We start from the raw sequence: 17,402 nt of genomic DNA, 5'->3' as shown, positions 1-17,402 counted from the left end.
GTTATTATAGCAGCACAATTCTTACTAATATTACAGAGATTTAATTAGTTGGCGTGTTAACATGCCTGAAGGAGTTTAGAGAGATTGGCATGGTACAAAAAATCAAAACATTCTTTTACATATCACTAATTCTGTAGTCTTTCCACACTTGGTCACTGGATAGTAGCAGCATACTTGACAGTCATTGCTAGCGATTGTGACCCAGTGTGGATAGCACACCTTTACATAACACGACGAAGCATGGGGTAGCCCTTAAAGCACTGATACCAGCACGTATCTTACTCACACTTGTTGCTTCTGCTCATGGCTAAGTAGCACAGTCAACCCAGAATGAATGTCTAAACACAGGTCTTAAGTGCCACCTCATGTGATAGACTCTCTATGGTACTGTATCATCATGGATAACTGTCCATGGAACATAATCCTAGCCTTTTTGATTAATTAAAAAGTGGCCTTTTCAATAAATTGGTAAATATTGAAACAATTTTCCCTGGGAAACTTTTACCTAGAGTATATTCAGAATAAAATGTGAGGAGTGTTTTTACACTGGAAGGGAGTCCCTTTTCCTGGAACAGTTTTACTGGTTTCCACCTGTGCTTTCCTCATTCCACCATCTTTGTTCTCTCCATCTCTGTCTCAGTCTCTGTGTCTGTCTGTCTCTCTCACCTTCTCACTCCCTGTTCTGTGTGTGTGTGTGTGTATGTGTGTGTGTGTTGCCTAGAGAATTATACTTTTTGCCTGCATGTGTGTGCATCACAAGTATTCTGTATTTACTTCTGTATTTCCATTCATTCTCCAGGTTGTGAATACGGATGGTGAAAAGAAAGCAAATATTAGCCATATTAATTTGACAAAAGTTGACAAGAGTCTGTATTATTACAAGGTACCCACACAGCTAGGGTACTGCATAGAGGAAGGGAATTCTCAGTCTAGAGTGAGGACTTGAATGTGCAGAAACTGGTGCTGTCATGATGTGGTAGAAGATGACGCTACTTTGTTACTAACAGAAATGTATTGGATCTTCTGCTCTTAAGAGATTTCATTGGTTAATGTAGTTTACTTCGGAAGACATGGGGGATGTCCATGTTATAAAATGTACTATATATAGCAATAGGCACATGTATGCATGACTTTATTGTATATTTACATTTTTACATTACTGGCATTTAGCAGTGCTTGTATCCAGAGTGAGGGCTTTAGATGTCTGTATGGTAACTGGTACTGTTCAGTTGTCACTGGGCTTCTATTTCTACATAGCGGTCCTCATACAGGTTGTTGTATGTCCAGCCATGGTCTGTCTTAGAAACTATTTTTAAAACCATGTGGGTTGAAAGCTGTCAAAATATGTTCTTTGGCTAACGTCAGAGCGTTCAACTGCTACACACAGGGCAGAACTGTTAAGCATTTCAGAGACGACTGTTTGTCCCAGACAGACTTCTCAAAGTACCTCAGGGTGTTGTCACATGCTGAACTTTTCATATATTTCCTCCATTTCTGTTTGTCAATGGACTGTAAAATGTCCTTCTGCTGACTTTCAGCAACACGCTATTCAAACGGCAGCAAAAAGAATGGCTTGCATTGAGGTTTTGCAAATGAATATTAACTGCACATATTCTGCGCAAGGCCCCCATGAAGGCTCCTTTTTCCCGGAATGTATCCATCAGCATGAGCATACTTTATCCTTTTAAGGCAGTTGTGCGGCGTTGGTCTCCAAGGCCTCGAAGACATAAATCTTTTTAAACAAAAGAGTGTGGGGTGGGGGTAGGTTGGGGGGGCTAAGAAACACACTGTAAACCATGGACTGGGAGAGAGGTAACGACCTGGCTGAGGACACTTGCAACACGCACTACAACAAGAGTCCTGACCTACACTGTATGCCAGATTGTCTTGAGAAAATTCAGCTTGTCTTAACAAAGCTTAACAAAGCCAAGCTCCATCTGGCTAAATATCACACCAACATTCCTCTAAGTCCTGCCAGCCTGTTGTCCCTCATATCAGAGACTCAGAGATTCAATTTGTGAAGCCTGACAAAAGGTGGCATTTCATTTGTTGTCACCATGGTGACCCCCCCTTCAAAGCAGTGTGTGGTTTGGACACCCTTGGAGGGAGCTGGTCGTGAAATGCTAGCTGTCACCTGTGGTTGACGGCTCAAAGAGGAACTTTGACACTCAGCTGTGATGGCCTTTCTGATCTCACTAATGAACAGGAGGTCACAGCAGTCCTCAACATCCACAAAAGAGTATTGACTTGGTACTATATTTATTACTAGAACTTACTTTGCTGCGTAGTGAGAACTATTACAGGTGACTCAAACAGATTTGCTTTAAAACCTTTCAGATCCATGCTGGAAACTGTAGATGAGATGTTGTAATACCACCAGCAGAGACACTGGAGTGGCCCCCAGTGCAGTGGCTCAATGAAAGTGAAAATGTGATTAAATTCTTGTCGCACAGTGGCCCTATATAAGGTTCTAGAGGAAGCTCTTCATGAATCCTTGTCCTTTGGATTTGATCTTCTTTTCATGGCTCCTGTTGTTATTTGCACATCTCTGTGAGGAAACAGCAGGTTGTTTGAATGTGATCTTTATCTAGAACAACTGGAGGGTAATGCATTTCATATTTCAAATTCACCTACTTATATTAGCAAAGGAACTGCTGGGCTTAAAATATCATTTTAAGGTAACACAATCGGTCTACAAAGGTGCGATTATCATCCTTTTAGTCAATTGTATGTTGTCTTAATCACATCTTTATTATGAGTATATCTCATGGAAATTTGTATGAAATCACACTGTGCTTCACTGGCACTGCAGGCTGAGGTATGACACGAACAGACTCATTACTGGCCTATTCATTAGATCTGTGGTTGGAGAACTGCAGTTCAGCGTTGACAGTTAACACATGGTGGCTTTTCTAATTTTGCATTGATGGTGTAAAGTTCAGCTTGAGGTCATAAAAAAATTAAAAAATAAAAACAAAAAGGGAAAGAGAGACACAAGAGCACTTAGCCTTGTGTCTTGGAACATTTCCCTCTCATCTGTACCGTTCAGCACGCACTGATGCCCAGTATGAGGGTGGAAATATCCTAATGTGAGGGATGTAGGACTTACCCACACACCACACACCCACCATGGGGTGACAAGTTTACTCGTTCCTTACCATGGAAGGAGAGTGGTTTGATTCCTCTCAAGGAGACAGAATGTCTCTCGCCTGCGTTATCAGTGTAATAAGATAATTAAAGTCAGCCGTAGCATGGACAGGAATAACAGCTTCCTAAATGGTGCTTCTGAATGACGTTCGGCCGTGGTAATGGGAAGGCCTCTTATGCCCAACAGAATCGGCAGCGTGGTCAGAAACATTGCGGTGTTGCCACTGGCCTCTCTGAGTGCATTCACAGTCTAGGGTGATGGCTCTCCCTTAAACGGCCACTTTGGTCAGCTTGTCTCCCAGCCTTGAGACGGTTTCGGTCTGAATCTGCTGCACAGAGCCGCTTTTAGTGTCTTTTGAATGAGAGCCTCCTTTCTGAGGATCTGTGCCATGAGCTGTGTTGCTGGTTGTCTGAGAAGAAGGCTTGAATATCATCAGAGGGACCATATGTGCTGCGCTAAACCATAAGGGTTGCATTTGTTTTTTCCTCGATGTAAATGTACTCTATTGTCTTTGTATGTATTTCTATTATTTATTATATTCCTTATTTCTCATGTATTAATTATATTGTTGTTATCAACATCTATAACCACAACAATAATATATAATTATATAATGATATACTTGGTGTGTTTCCAGCACTTAAGACCTTTTTCATCTACAGGTCCAAGGAGTTAATCAAGGAGGCTATTCTGGACAATGACTTCATGAAGAACCTGGAGATTTCTCAGATCCAGGAGATCGTGGACTGCATGTACCCTGTGGAGTATGACAAGGAGAGTTGCATTATTAAAGAGGGCGATGTGGGATCTCTCGTTTACGTCATGGAAGGTAAACGTTTACATGCAGGCACTGTAACATAGATTTATAAATAAAAAATAAAACAAAATTATTAGTACTTCCTTCAAATACCTTTTTCAGTCTCCAGTTATTAGTTTTATAATACTAAGGTCTGGTGTCCCTGGCACGAATTAATCCTGGCATAGTCATGGCTATTGGAAACTGCACTACCGACATTCTAAGTTATTTAAGGGTAATGCCAGACATGGTCCACTACTGAGGGAATATCAGTGATTTCCTTACATGTTTTCAGAAGTCAGTACTCAGTATTCATCTGTCATGCATTATAGACACAGAAGTTTAAGGTAATGGGCATTTACAAACTGATTTCGGTATTGAAATCTTTCTACCATGGTTAATCAATAATTGTTAGATTCAATCTGTAATACTATTGATTGCTGAGTATTATGTTTCATTGCAATTCATTTCAGTGTTATTTATAAAATCTTTTTGCGCCCTGTCTTACGACGCTTTCAGCCCAACATGTCATTTTCAGATGCCAGGCTTGAATGCTGCTATTGAATGGTGACCCTGGACACAATTACACAGCAAACTATTTTCTGTTGCTCCTGTTTGTGGCAGAAATATCATTCACATTTCCTTTTTCATGCTGTTCAATCGGATTTTGAGTGGGCTGAGGTAAAAAAAAAAAGCTGTCCTTTTTTCAAAAAGCATTTCCAGGTTGTTTTTTTTGTTCTGCATAAGCTGGGCTGATAGCGAGCACTTCCCTGCAGGTTTGGAAAGACTTTCAGATGTGCACAAACGTTTGACTGCAAAGAACTTCAAATTCACCACGAGCCTCCTCTGTGCCACAGGTGCCGTCCGTGTGGCCCTGCGCTCACGCTCACAACCGGCGCTTGCCAAGTCGTAACATTTCACATTATTGCAGTTTGTGCTTGAAATACACAGCCGTGTCTGGAATCTAAAGGTCTTTAAATGCAAGAAATAATCAACGGGATATTATTTTTGTTTTTGACTTATTAGCATTCCTTGTTGTGGTCTGAGCTCGGAGTAGGACCAGGAGCACATCCTTGTGCTGATTTCATTATTGTCTGTCTGGTTTTGCTCTGTCATGGGTTGCGCACAAGCAAGCCAAACAATTGAAGCTCAGGTATCACCTCAGCTCCTCTGTCCTCTGTCCTCCACTGCTTGTGCCTGGAGGTCCCTATAGGGTCACTTGGAGGGAGTTGGCACAGGACAGAAATTGGTTCTTACTGAGGCATCCTCCCCCTCCACACTGCTGTGGCAGTCTGAAATATACACAGCTCTGAAGCTCCAGAGGGCAGTGCAAGGAGCTGCGTGACGAAATACCAAGTGAGACGCAGTCTCTGCATCCTGCGGAGCGTCTGGGCCTGCGGCGGAGGAGACGTCCCAGCTCGGGGTGCTGGGGAGGTGCGCAGGAGCCCTAGAGACGCGGCAGACTCCTTCTGCCTGCCTTCCCATAGCAGCCAGGGCGTCCCCGCACGAGCCCTCTTCCAAGCAGCTCCTTATTCCCCACCCCATCTATTGTTTAAGCCTGTAAGATTATCGTCCCAGCCACTACTGTGTTATGGACTCAAATTGACAGACCCGTACTGCTGTGTCAGACGACACCCCCCCCCCCCCCCCCCCCCCTACCCCACGCACACGCACGCGCACACACACATACACACACACACACACACACACACACACACACACACACACACACACACCCAGGCTAGTTTTCCTGCCTGTCAGAAAAGGCTTTTTGTACCTCCGTGGCCATAACGGGCCGTTGTGCTGTTGTGTTTGATTCCTCTCCCTCCTCTGTGTCGTGCCCTGGCTTTGACAGGTGGAGGCAGCAGACTGTAGCCGCTAGCTGCTCTCATGTGTGGTGTTAACGGGGTGCTTCAGTTTGAGCGTTTGGGGGGAGGAAGAGGGGCATGTGTGGGAAAGTGAGCACACTGTCTAATGAGCCTGTTTTGCTCACACTGTCCCCCTTTCTGGCTTTTTCGCTTGACTTATTGGATATGCAATTAGGGCATTTCGCCTGCACCAAATTGTTGGCAGCTCTGCACGCATTCTAATTAAGTTCTGAGAAACTAGGGAATCTGACAGCCGTCAGTCTGAACCACATCTGTGGTGCTGCAGCTCAGACTTTTTGGTAACAACAGGAATTCAGTTTTTCTGTGACTCGAAGAATGCTGTTGACAAAACAGGCAGCACCATACAGGTTAGCAGCGCCAGGTTTAATACTGACACGGATGAACTGACAATTGTGTTTGCGCGCAGTTGATTGAAATTGTATGGGGGGGGGGGGGGGGGGGGAAGAATTGTGTAAAATGTACAATCCTGACATCATTCCGTGCCTGTCTAATTAAGTGCTTCCGCTGACACTGCTGATTGGAGACAGAATTAGATAATGTGGTAAAATGGTGACAAAATACTGTTAGACCTCAATCACAGGAGGATCCTTTTATTGCATGCTTTTAGATTGTGTGATCTAAACAGAAGAAGATCCTCCCCCAGTGTCCCCATCTGCTGTTCTAATGATGAAACTGGGCTACGTTTAACCCGCGTGAGAGTTTTAAATAGGCCAATGTGAGAGTCGTTGGATTTTCTTTTTGGAAAAGCACAGATGCGTTGGATCTGAGCTCTGGAAGAGTGTAACAGTTCAAACAGCTCATTTGCCAAACTGCCACTGTCTCTGCATGCTGATGGTTGCATAGCAACCTGCTGAATGCTCATCCTTGGTAACTTATTTACATCAAATTATATATATAGCATCCCCTCTCAGAAAAAGACATTGGATCATTATCATTATCACTGGATCATCATTTTCACATTACGATAAGCAACTCTGGACCTTTGTACCAAAACATTCTGCTTTTCTGGATATGTGTTCTGCACTTTTGAGCTGTAATAAAAGAAAAGCAAAGCACTTCTGAAGTTCTAGGAGTTAACACTGAAGCTGTTGAATGATCTTTTTATTAATGTTTTGATAAAGAATGTTTATCTGATCAACCAAAACATATTCAGAGGTCCTTCAACGTCTCATCCCTGTTTATTCCAGTTACAATGCTAACAGTGCTAACAAGAAGTGAAAGCTAACAGGCTGCAATTAACATGATGCAAATTACATGCCACAGTCATTACACAGCTGCCACAAAAAACTCTTGTTCTTGTTCTACTAATATATCGTATAAGGGTTTGTTTGTGGTAATAGAAGAGTAGAAGCAACATTAGACTGAGGACAGCTGGGCCAGTGACTATGCCTGTCTGCCCAAACAAACCTCACGAAACAAATAAGCAAGCAAGCAAACAAACACTGGCCTGCTCAAAAACAGCCTCTATATCATGAGCTTCTACTTTGTCCTGTTCCATGAATCCAGTCTGGAACAGAGAGCTGTTTTTCTGACCATGTGAAAGCTGGATCAGTCAGGGGATAAAGTAAAGCTCGTGCCCAGCAAGGCTGCTTCCACCCCCTCAGCAGAACCAGCACAAATCTCAGCTTCACTTTCCATCATATCAATATTTGTCTTTTTAAAGTTATACAGAGACGTTGTCCTACATCAGGATTGCCATGACAATCTGTTACTGGGAGTCAGTCTGGGTGAAGACAGGTGCACAGGTGAAATTCTTCCGTTCACTTGGCCTTTGGCCATTGAAGCTTCAGGGTCTTGTGGAAGTTCTCAGGTCCAAGGCGTTGCATCTCCCTGTGCTGCTAATCAGAGCGTCGCCCCGGTGTGAATACAGTGCTAACTTTCCAAAAGAAAAATGCCCACAGTTTCATAAATGTGACTTTGGACTCTGAAACGACTCCGTCTGGACACAGTGTCTCGGCTCAGATAACACGATAATGAGCTCAGTCAGACAAATCTGATATGGAGCTTTAATTAAGGGAGTTACAAAAAAAGGCTAATGAGAAGCCAAGCTATATATTACATTCACACATGAGATGTGTGAAAATCTCCAGATTAGGCCTTTGTGTACGGATGTGCACTTGCCCAACTAAAGCCTCAATTAACTCTTACAGTTTTCATGTGCATTTATCTGAGTGCATACACACGTTACTTTACATTACTCACTACTATTAGGGGCTACTTCAACACTGGTGTTTTTGCTTATTATTTCAACATGGCTTTATTGTAATTCCCAAATAATACCCAAATGCTTATGAAAGTTTTAAAGAAGCACTGAATTCCTGTATGTTAGAATTGATGTGAAAGTGATTCACATGCGATTTCCGTAGCTGCAAAGCGCGAACCCAGTGATACTGGGTTTGAAATGTGTTCATGGCCAGTGTTTGGCATGCGGTGTGAGTTAAGTGTAGGAGTTAGATAGACTTCTGTTCCACTTCTGTTTCTGGACCTGGTCCAGTGCTTCGCCACTCCAATCACCGGGTCTCACTTAATTACTTGGGTCCAATGTGCTCAACATTCTTACTTAAATCTTTAATGTTAGATTGTCTACAGTAAAAATATGCCTCTCCAACCTAGGGGTCCAATCCACTGAGAAAACAGCTTTAGAATGAGAAAGAACCTCGTTTGGTAGTCTAACCTGTGAGGAAGTGTACGTGTAGAATGTCTAGAGTTAGAATACCATCGCAGGTGGCAGTCATGATCATATACCACCACTGCCTGCTTTAATAATAGGGATGGTTGCCAATCTTCTGGCCTGGGGGGCACGGTGGTGTGGTGGTTAGCGTGGCTGCGTGTCAGCGCTAGGGTCCTGCTGGAGTTTTCATGTGCACCCTTTGTTTGTGTCGGTTTCCTCCCGGGTCTCTAGTTTCCACCCACAGTCCAAAAACATAGAGGTTAGGTGAATTGGCTAGAAAAATTCCCCTCAAAATATTCTGGTGTGAATGAGTGGCCACTGCGCTCTGTGCTGTGCTGGCAGCAGTCCCCTCTCCCTGAGGCGGTCCTCCACGGGGCTGTGGTTCCTGGTTGAGACTGCACTATGCACAACTGGCCGTGTGGTGTGATGATAGTAACGTGTCCTTGGGTGCTGACATAGGTGCTATATCATTCTGTCATATACAATTTGTATTAGCCATCCTCCAACTCACTGGTCAGTTTCTGAACAGGGGACTATTGTCTGGATAGCTTATCAGTCTATAGGGGACACTGGCACTTATGAAAACTCCAGCAGCACTGCTGTGCCTAATACATTCATATGATTTCGGTAGCTGGGTGCAATCACTCACACTCCTTTTAAACTGAGCCAATGCTTAGTGTCATTGCAAAAGTTGGTAGTACAAATAATATACAGTGGTTTTGTGATCAGAAACTGACCAGTGATGAACAGGGTAGAGGATAACATACAAAATGGCAACAAATTATACATATTAAACCCACCTGTGTGATAGTGGCTAAAATAATATAAGACAAATATGGGTTGTATGTATTGGTGGTATGTACGGGTTGTCTGTATTGGTTGTATGTGTTGTTTGTATGTATGGGTTGTATGCATCTGTTGCATGTATTGTTTATATGTACTGGTAGTATGTATGTGTTATTTGTATTGGTTGTATGTACTGGTAGTATGTATGTGTTATTTGTGTTGGTTGTATGTATGGGTTATTTGTATTGATTGTAGCTATATATGGGTTGTGTATGGGTTGTATGTATTGGTGGTATGTATTGGTTGTATGTACTGTTAGTATGTATAGTTTAGCTGTATTGGTTATATGTATTGGTTGTATGTATTGGTAGTATGCATGGGTTATCTGTGTTGGTTGTATGCAGTGGTTATATGTATTGGTAGTATGTATTGGTCATCTGTTGGTTGCATGTATTGATTGTATGTATTGGTTGTATGTATAGGTAGTATGTATGGGTTATCTGTATTGATTGTATGTATTGATTGAATGTACTGGTTGTATGTATTGGTAGTATGTATGGGTTATCTGTGCTGGTTGTATACCATTTGCTTGTACGCAAGTGCTGTCATTCACTAGCGAGATACAGTGTGAAGGTGTGCTGTTGCAGTGTCTACCTAGTTTCAATGGTATATGTAAAATCTGGAAGCAAGACTATAATGGTGTTAGCAAACAGCCTGTAGTTGTAAAGGATCCAGACATTCAGCACACTACAAATCAATAAAATCATGCAAATGTTTGACCTTGGCGTGCCATTGCAGCAATGCATTAGATTGAATTACATAGTTTACCATAGATTTGTGTCCAGTGCAATATCTCAGCACCACGGAGGAAGACATTTTAGTAAGATAGACTGATTATTACGAAAACAAAGCCTATTTAATGTCACCAGTTATGCTCATAATTTGTAGCAGCTGTGCAATTTAGTACTGACATTAATCTCTTGATGCTTTTGCTAAGTTAAGCTTTCAGATAAATTGATAAAAGAGCCTCATGATAATATTCATTTCCTATGTGTCGTCAACGCATTATGAATGAAGGTTTTGATTACTGAATAGAGAGACCCATCAAAGTAATGTTTTATCTTTAGATGAATGTTCCGAGCCACGTCCCATTTGCGTTTTGTCTATTCATGTGCATTCACTATTGTTTTGGCCTCTTGTAAGATGCTATGCATATTGCTTTGTGGTAACAAAGTAATAAATGTTTTGTCATGACAACATGCTCTGGAGAACCTTATTGAGGCAAGGAAAGAATCCCATTTCATATAAAGGAACCAGAAAGATGAAATATGTTTGGGTTTGTGTGAAGAATTATTACTCCTTATTTTGTCATTTATCATTTCTTGAATGAGATGCAGTTTGTAATTTATACGTGGGCATTGAAATGGAAAAAAAAACCGCAGCATACAAACAGGCATATTACAGTATGCATTTACTGTTTCTGTTATATTCATCTGTCGATATGATAGCTGTTTCATCTGTTCAGCATACGTTTCCCACTGCCCAATTGCTCACGGCTGGTTTTCCCCAAAGCGTCATAAAACAAAGATCATCTTTCAGTAGTAGAGCGAGTATTACCCAACATCCTCTCTCTCATTTAAGATCTTAACACTATGATGATTTCAGGAATCGTGGCCCTAAAAGCTGTGATGTGAGGAAGGTAAGACTGCTGCAGACTGTCTTGCCATCATTTTGATCACACGTTTTGCACATTGCAATAGTAAAAGGCACAGGAGGGGGCGTGTCACAGCGTCTGGGTAATGATTTACCAACGCAAGACAATGGCACAGTGGATCAGCTTCAGCTTCTTTCTTAGCAGATCAGATAATGTGCAAATGGACCCCGCGAGGCTTTGCCTGACTGGCCATCCTTCAACTCCCCGGGTCTATGAGGAAGTGCAGAGTCCTCATTACCTTGAAAAGCCATGCCGTGCGAATCATGCAACAAGCCTTAATAAATGCAAGATAGTGAAATGGAAGGGAAGAGCTGGAGTGCTGTCTGAAAGAGACAGGTGTCCAACTTATCACGATTACTTGTACTATTGTATTATTGCAATACTTCCACTTCCACACATTATTGCACATTGTTCCACTACTAATTTTGGCTGCTGTAATTTTTGTCATGTACCTTTTTTGCTGCTGTAATTTGTCATGTACCTTGTTACTGGAATTCAGGAATTTCCCTCTGGGATCAATAAAGTATCTATCTATCTCACGATAACGTCTTCACTGTGTACCCAACATCATAAGAACTGAAGCTTGTGTTCAGCTGGAAGCCTCCCAGTGCTGGTCTGGTGCCATTTTAAGTTAGTCCCCAAGAAACATCTATCTATTTAAGAAACATCTACCCATCACTAAACATATTATATGTTTAACATAGAAGTGTTATGTGGAGGTGCGGAGAACAGGATTCCAGGCGAGAGCAGCTTGCCGTGTTTATTAGCTTATTAGCGCATTATCACTTAAACACACAATACTCACGCAAGTCAAAACAAACCGACAACTGATGATGACGAGACACAAACCTAAATACCAAGTTGACAATAAGGGACAGATAACACGAATAACACACACACACACACACACAGGGGTACATATATGGACAGGTATAGATGCAACAACAAACACACGGACACGCCCGAAGGGAGGAGTCAGGGGCTGTACCGTGACAGTGTTATTATCACATGAGGGGAGGAGTCAGGGGCTGTACCGTGACCGTGTTATTAACACATGAGGGGAGGAGTCAGGGGCTGTACCATGACAGTGTTATTATCACACGAGGGGAGGAGTCAGGGGCTGTACCGTGACAGTGTTATTATCACACGAGGGTAGGAGTCAGGGGCTGTACCATGACAGTGGTATTATCACATGAGGGTAGGAGTCAGGGGCTGTACCGTGACAGTGTTATTATCACACGAGGGGAGGAGTCAGGGGCTGTACCGTGACAGTGTTATTATCACACGAGGGGAGGAGTCAGGGGCTGTACCGTGACAGTGGTATTATCACATGAGGGGAGGAGTCAGGGGCTGTACCGTGACAGTGTTATTATCACATGAGGGGAGGAGTCAGGGGCTGTACCGTGACAGTGGTATTATCACACGAGGGGAGGAGTCAGGGGCTGTACCGTGACAGTGGTATTATCACATGAGGGGAGGAGTCAGGGGCTGTACCGTGACAGTGTTATTATCACATGAGGGGAGGAGTCAGGGGCTGTACCGTGACAGTGTTATTATCACACGAGGGGAGGAGTCAGGGGCTGTACCGTGACAGTGTTATTATCACACGAGGGGAGGAGTCAGGGGCTGTACCATGACAGTGTTATTATCACATGAGGGGAGGATTCAGGAGCTGTACCGTGACAGTGTTATTATCACACGAGGGGAGGAGTCAGGGGCTGTACCGTGACAGTGTTATTATCACACGAGGGGAGGAGTCAGGGGCTGTACCATGACAGTGTTATTATCACATGAGGGGAGGAGTCAGGAGCTGTACCGTGACAGTGTTATTATCACACGAGGGGAGGAGTCAGGGGCTGTACCGTGACAGTGTTATTATCACACGAGGGGAGGAGTCAGGGGCTGTACCATGACAGTGTTATTATCACATGAGGGGAGGAGTCAGGAGCTGTACCGTGACAGTGTTATTATCACACGAGGGGAGGAGTCAGGGGCTGTACCGTGACAGTGGTATTATCACATGAGGGGAGGAGTCAGGAGCTGTACCGTGACAGTGTTATTATCACATGAGGGGAGGAGTCAGGGGCTGTACCGTGACAGTGTTATTATCACATGAGGGGAGGAGTCAGGAGCTGTACCGTGACAGTGTTATTATCACACGAGGGGAGGAGTCAGGGGCTGTACCGTGACAGTGGTATTATCACATGAGGGGAGGAGTCAGAGCTGTACCGTGACAAAATGGACCATCTCATCTATGAAAGTTAACAGTGATCTGCCTCTAAAGTCTCAGCAATTCCACATCATTCTTGTAATCAGAAACTGTAAAGAAGAGTTGGATGATAGTGAGCATATGCACCATATTTTTGTCACCTTCATTAGAATGTCTAACCAAATCTACTCAACCACTTAATGTTCCACTAGAGTTGATTATATGTTGGTATGTTGATGGTATGTGTTCTATGCTGAGGAGCCTTTTTAGTAAGAGCGCTAAGGAAATTCTTCACTAGTGGCATACATTAGTTCTATCCAATCGGAATTAATTTCTTTAGCAAACCAACAAGACATGTAAACTGTCATATTGTCAAAATGGCAATGGGATTGCTCAAGTAGATCTATTTTCAAATCTATAAGGTTTTTTTTTTCATGCAAAATTAACATGGTTTTATAAAAATTACTTGTATATGGAATGTTGTCTAGGACCAGGGATAGGAGGTCTGATAGGAGATCTGATTGATAGGAGATCTGATTGACACCCGCAGATACAGGATTTGTTCCTGTATCTAAGCTGACTTGAGGTGAACATGGCTGCCATGCCAAGGATGACACCAGTGTTATGACTGGCAGTTGGTCAGGAAAGCATGCAAAGCCTGTCAGAGGGTGCTGACTCCAGTGGGGAGCTGACTCCAGTGGGTTGCTGACTCCAGTGGGGAGCTGACTCCAGTGGGATGCTGACTCCAGTGGGGAGCTGACTCCAGCTGACTCCAGTGGGGTGCTGACTCCAGTGGGGAGCTGACTCCAGTGGGGAGCGGACTCCAGCTGACTCCAGTGGGGTGCTTACTCCAGTAGGGAGCTGACTCCAGTGGGGTGCTGACTCCAGTAGGGAGCTGACTCCAGCTGACTCCAGTGGGGAGCTGACTCCAGCTGATTCCAGTGGGGAGCTGATTCCAGCTGACTCCAGTGTGGAGCTGATTCCAGCTGACTCCAGTGGGGAGCTGACTCCTAGAAAAGAGCTGGGACTCGTGACCTGGTGGCTGAGGGCCAGCTTGTGCAGTGGCACACATATATACCTGAATCTCCTGGCTGGGTTTTTGAGATCAAACATTTGGGGAGGACATAGCCTCTATCTCAGTAATTAAGCTTGACCAGATGACACAAGAAGCATGAACCCTTTTTGACCCTAGGTAGCTGCAGTATGTTATGTTTGGTTTCCATTGCAGATTATTCAGTGTGCATGTGCGTGGGTTTCATCCGTTAGCAGCTGGTTCATTTGTGCTGTTAGGCACTGATAGAATGCAGTTAGATTCTTCAACCAATAGGTGTGGACCATGTCAGAGTCTGGAGCTGTAGGTATAGAATATATTTCGGACTGGATAAGTGTAATCAGATGGTTACAAGGAGAGGAAAGGTGGTTAGTACTGAGAAGATCATACTGACAGAAGGTAACATCACAGATGTTGAGGGCAGCACTTGAAATACCACAGGCAAATGGAAATGATGAAGAAGTCTAGTGAGCATCAGTGCCACTATCCAGGATGAAACAACCAAGATCCAGGAGTACATCAGGAAAATGCTTAGTGAATAACTCACACAGTAGAAACCCATGTGGAGGAGCAGGAACTGTCATGGGAGCATAAACCCCAAAGGCAAATGGAAATGGATGATATAGAAAATTCCTTCTACTGGCTGGAGAAGGCTTGATTGGAAAGCAACACAAATGCACCAATCAAGGCAGCACAGGAAAAAGCTCATAATATTAGATCAGTAGAGGCTGGGATCTACCACACCACACCAATAGAGGCTGGGATCTACCACACCACACCAATAGAGGCTGTGATCTACCACACCACACCAATAGAGGCTGGGATCTACCACACCACACCAATAGAGGCTGTGATCTACCACACCACACCAATAGAGGCTGGGATCTACCACACCACACCAATAGAGGCTGTGATCTACCACACCACACCAATAGAGGCTGGGATCTACCACACCACACCAATAGAGGCTGGGATCTACCACACCACACCAATAGAGGCTGTGCAGAGATGCACCTGAGACAATCCAACACATTACAGGGGGGTGCAAAATGCTAACTGATACGGGGGTACATGGAATGCCATGACCAAGTGGCTGGTATAGAATTCCAGAACATCTATGCCGAGCATGGGATGGAAGTTCTGGTGTCAAAGGGGATACACCCCCAAACATGGAAGAGTGTGGCCAAGCTAAGATTCTGTAGCACAGGGGTGCCCACAGTTTTCAGCTTGCGAGCTACTTATAAGATGACCAAGTCAGAAAGATCTACCGGGGGTGGCGGCGAACGTAATTTGTTGAGCGGAGGGGGGGGGGGGGTGTGTGTGGCGAATGTTGAGCCGGAGGGGGGGGGGGGGGGGGGGGGGGGGGGGTGGCGAACGTAATTTGTTGAGTGGATTGCAGATTGGCTACCGTGAATGTCAATCAAAATACAACCGTCAGTGCAGATGTGCGATTCATCTACTACTATTTTATGTGACGCGATCTACGCACATTCCTTCGCGATCGACCCACACTTCCTTCGCGATCGACCGGTCGATCGCGATCGACGTAATGAGCACCCCTGCTGTAGCATTTACTGAGAGAAATGGTCATGGCTAACAAACTGGACATGGTAATGATGAACAAACAACAGACGATCAACAGAATATCAGTACCATAGTGATCAGTGTAGCAAACCCAATTGATAGCACACTATTCAAACCAAACTATTCAAACAAATAATGTTCACTATGCTAGTGTTAAGTATATTTTTACAGTACATCATTAGCTATATGATAAGATAAAAAAAATACAAAACACAAAAATCAGATTTGAAAAATTGTTATTTTACTTTAAAGAGCACAGAAATCCTCAATGATGTATGAATGAAAACAAAGGATGCACAGACAAACACATACACATACACAGACACACACACACTCACACACACACACACACACACACACACACACTAGTGATTACTAGGGGGCTGTGGTGCACACATGCCCAGAGCCGTGGGCAGCCCTAGCCTGGCGCCCAGGGAGCAGGTGCCTTGCTCAAGGGCACCTCAGTCATGGCCTCAGGCCTGGGAATCTAAACCACGACCCTCCGGTCACAAGACCAGTTCTCTACCACAGGACCATGACTGCCCAAATGCGAATTTGTAAATGTATAATGAGATAAAACCAAACCTTATACATCTATTTCATTGTATATATTGTAGTTTCTAATTGGTTTGTTTGCAGCAAACAAAAACTAGACTGGAATTCATTTTGCAGGTTGACAGCAATGTTCAACTTAACTGTGCAACTTGACATGTGATTTGATCATGCTGCCGTGATCAGGGACTCCAGTCATGTGATTTGATCATTCTGCCGTGTTCTGGGACTCCAGGCATGTGATTTGATCATGCTGCTCTTATCAAGGACTCCAGTCATGTGATTTGATCATGGTGCCGTGATCAGGGATGCCAGTCATGTGATTTGATCATGCTGCCGTGATCTGGGACCCCAGTCATGTGATTTGATCATGCTGCCGTGATCTGGGACTCCAGGAGGCTGCAGTAGTTCAATTGGGGCACGTCCAGTTATCTCTGCCATTAATCAGTATGCAAAATTACTTAATCCCACTGGCACCTTGAAATATTTTCTGATATTACATTCTGTTGGTAAATATGTAAACTGTACAATGCATTCCACTAAGAATCAAAAGCTCTCCTTCACATAAAATTGCCTTGTAGTGAAATAATAACATTACACAAAAAATGCAGTGAACTTCAGTTCAGAACCATTTGGAATTAGCAGAGGTGTTAGGGGCTCATACCACATGAGTCTGCATGACTGCTCTTCATTTCGCTGTCTGAACCAGACATGTTGCGCCACCTTGGGGACACAATGAAGCCTTCACCACACAACCTGTCTAATGTGTGACATTAACTTGCAGATGTCATGTTTGTGGTGAAAGGGTGTTTTGAAAAGGAGGATGACTTTGACTGTGCTTGGGGTTTCTTCAGTGATTATTCTCCTATTCATGCTGAAAGGCCATGTGTCCTGGCCTAGGAGCACAGGCCTGTCCCTGGCGTGATGGTTCCATGACTGACCCATGCACGCAGGTTCATGTCTTCTCTGCACAGGCAGGTTGGTAGCTTCTCCACGTCTTTT

At 43.8% G+C, this 17,402-nt stretch overlaps 1 protein-coding gene across 4 annotated transcripts in view; it reads left to right on the top strand.

Moving 5' to 3' along the window:
• Positions 1–17,402, top strand: part of prkg1b (protein kinase cGMP-dependent 1b) — an 82,393-nt gene that overhangs the window by 3,507 nt on the left and 61,484 nt on the right. For all 4 annotated transcript variants that reach the window (XR_013130093.1, XM_077000632.1, XM_077000630.1 and 1 more), the window contains exon 2: positions 3,811–3,977. Coding sequence is in view for 3 of the 4 variants with exons in the window: in XM_077000632.1 (XP_076856747.1) it covers positions 3,811–3,977 (167 nt within the window). In the remaining variant the exon portion in view is untranslated. The remainder of the gene's footprint in view (positions 1–3,810; positions 3,978–17,402) is intronic.

The sequence above is a fragment of the Brachyhypopomus gauderio genome, chromosome 3 (genome assembly GCF_052324685.1).
Source record: "Brachyhypopomus gauderio isolate BG-103 chromosome 3, BGAUD_0.2, whole genome shotgun sequence".
Taxonomy (NCBI): Eukaryota; Metazoa; Chordata; class Actinopteri; order Gymnotiformes; family Hypopomidae; genus Brachyhypopomus; species Brachyhypopomus gauderio.
The sequence above is the reverse complement of the archived record's forward strand: the minus strand, read 5'-3'. Positions and strand labels throughout refer to the sequence as shown.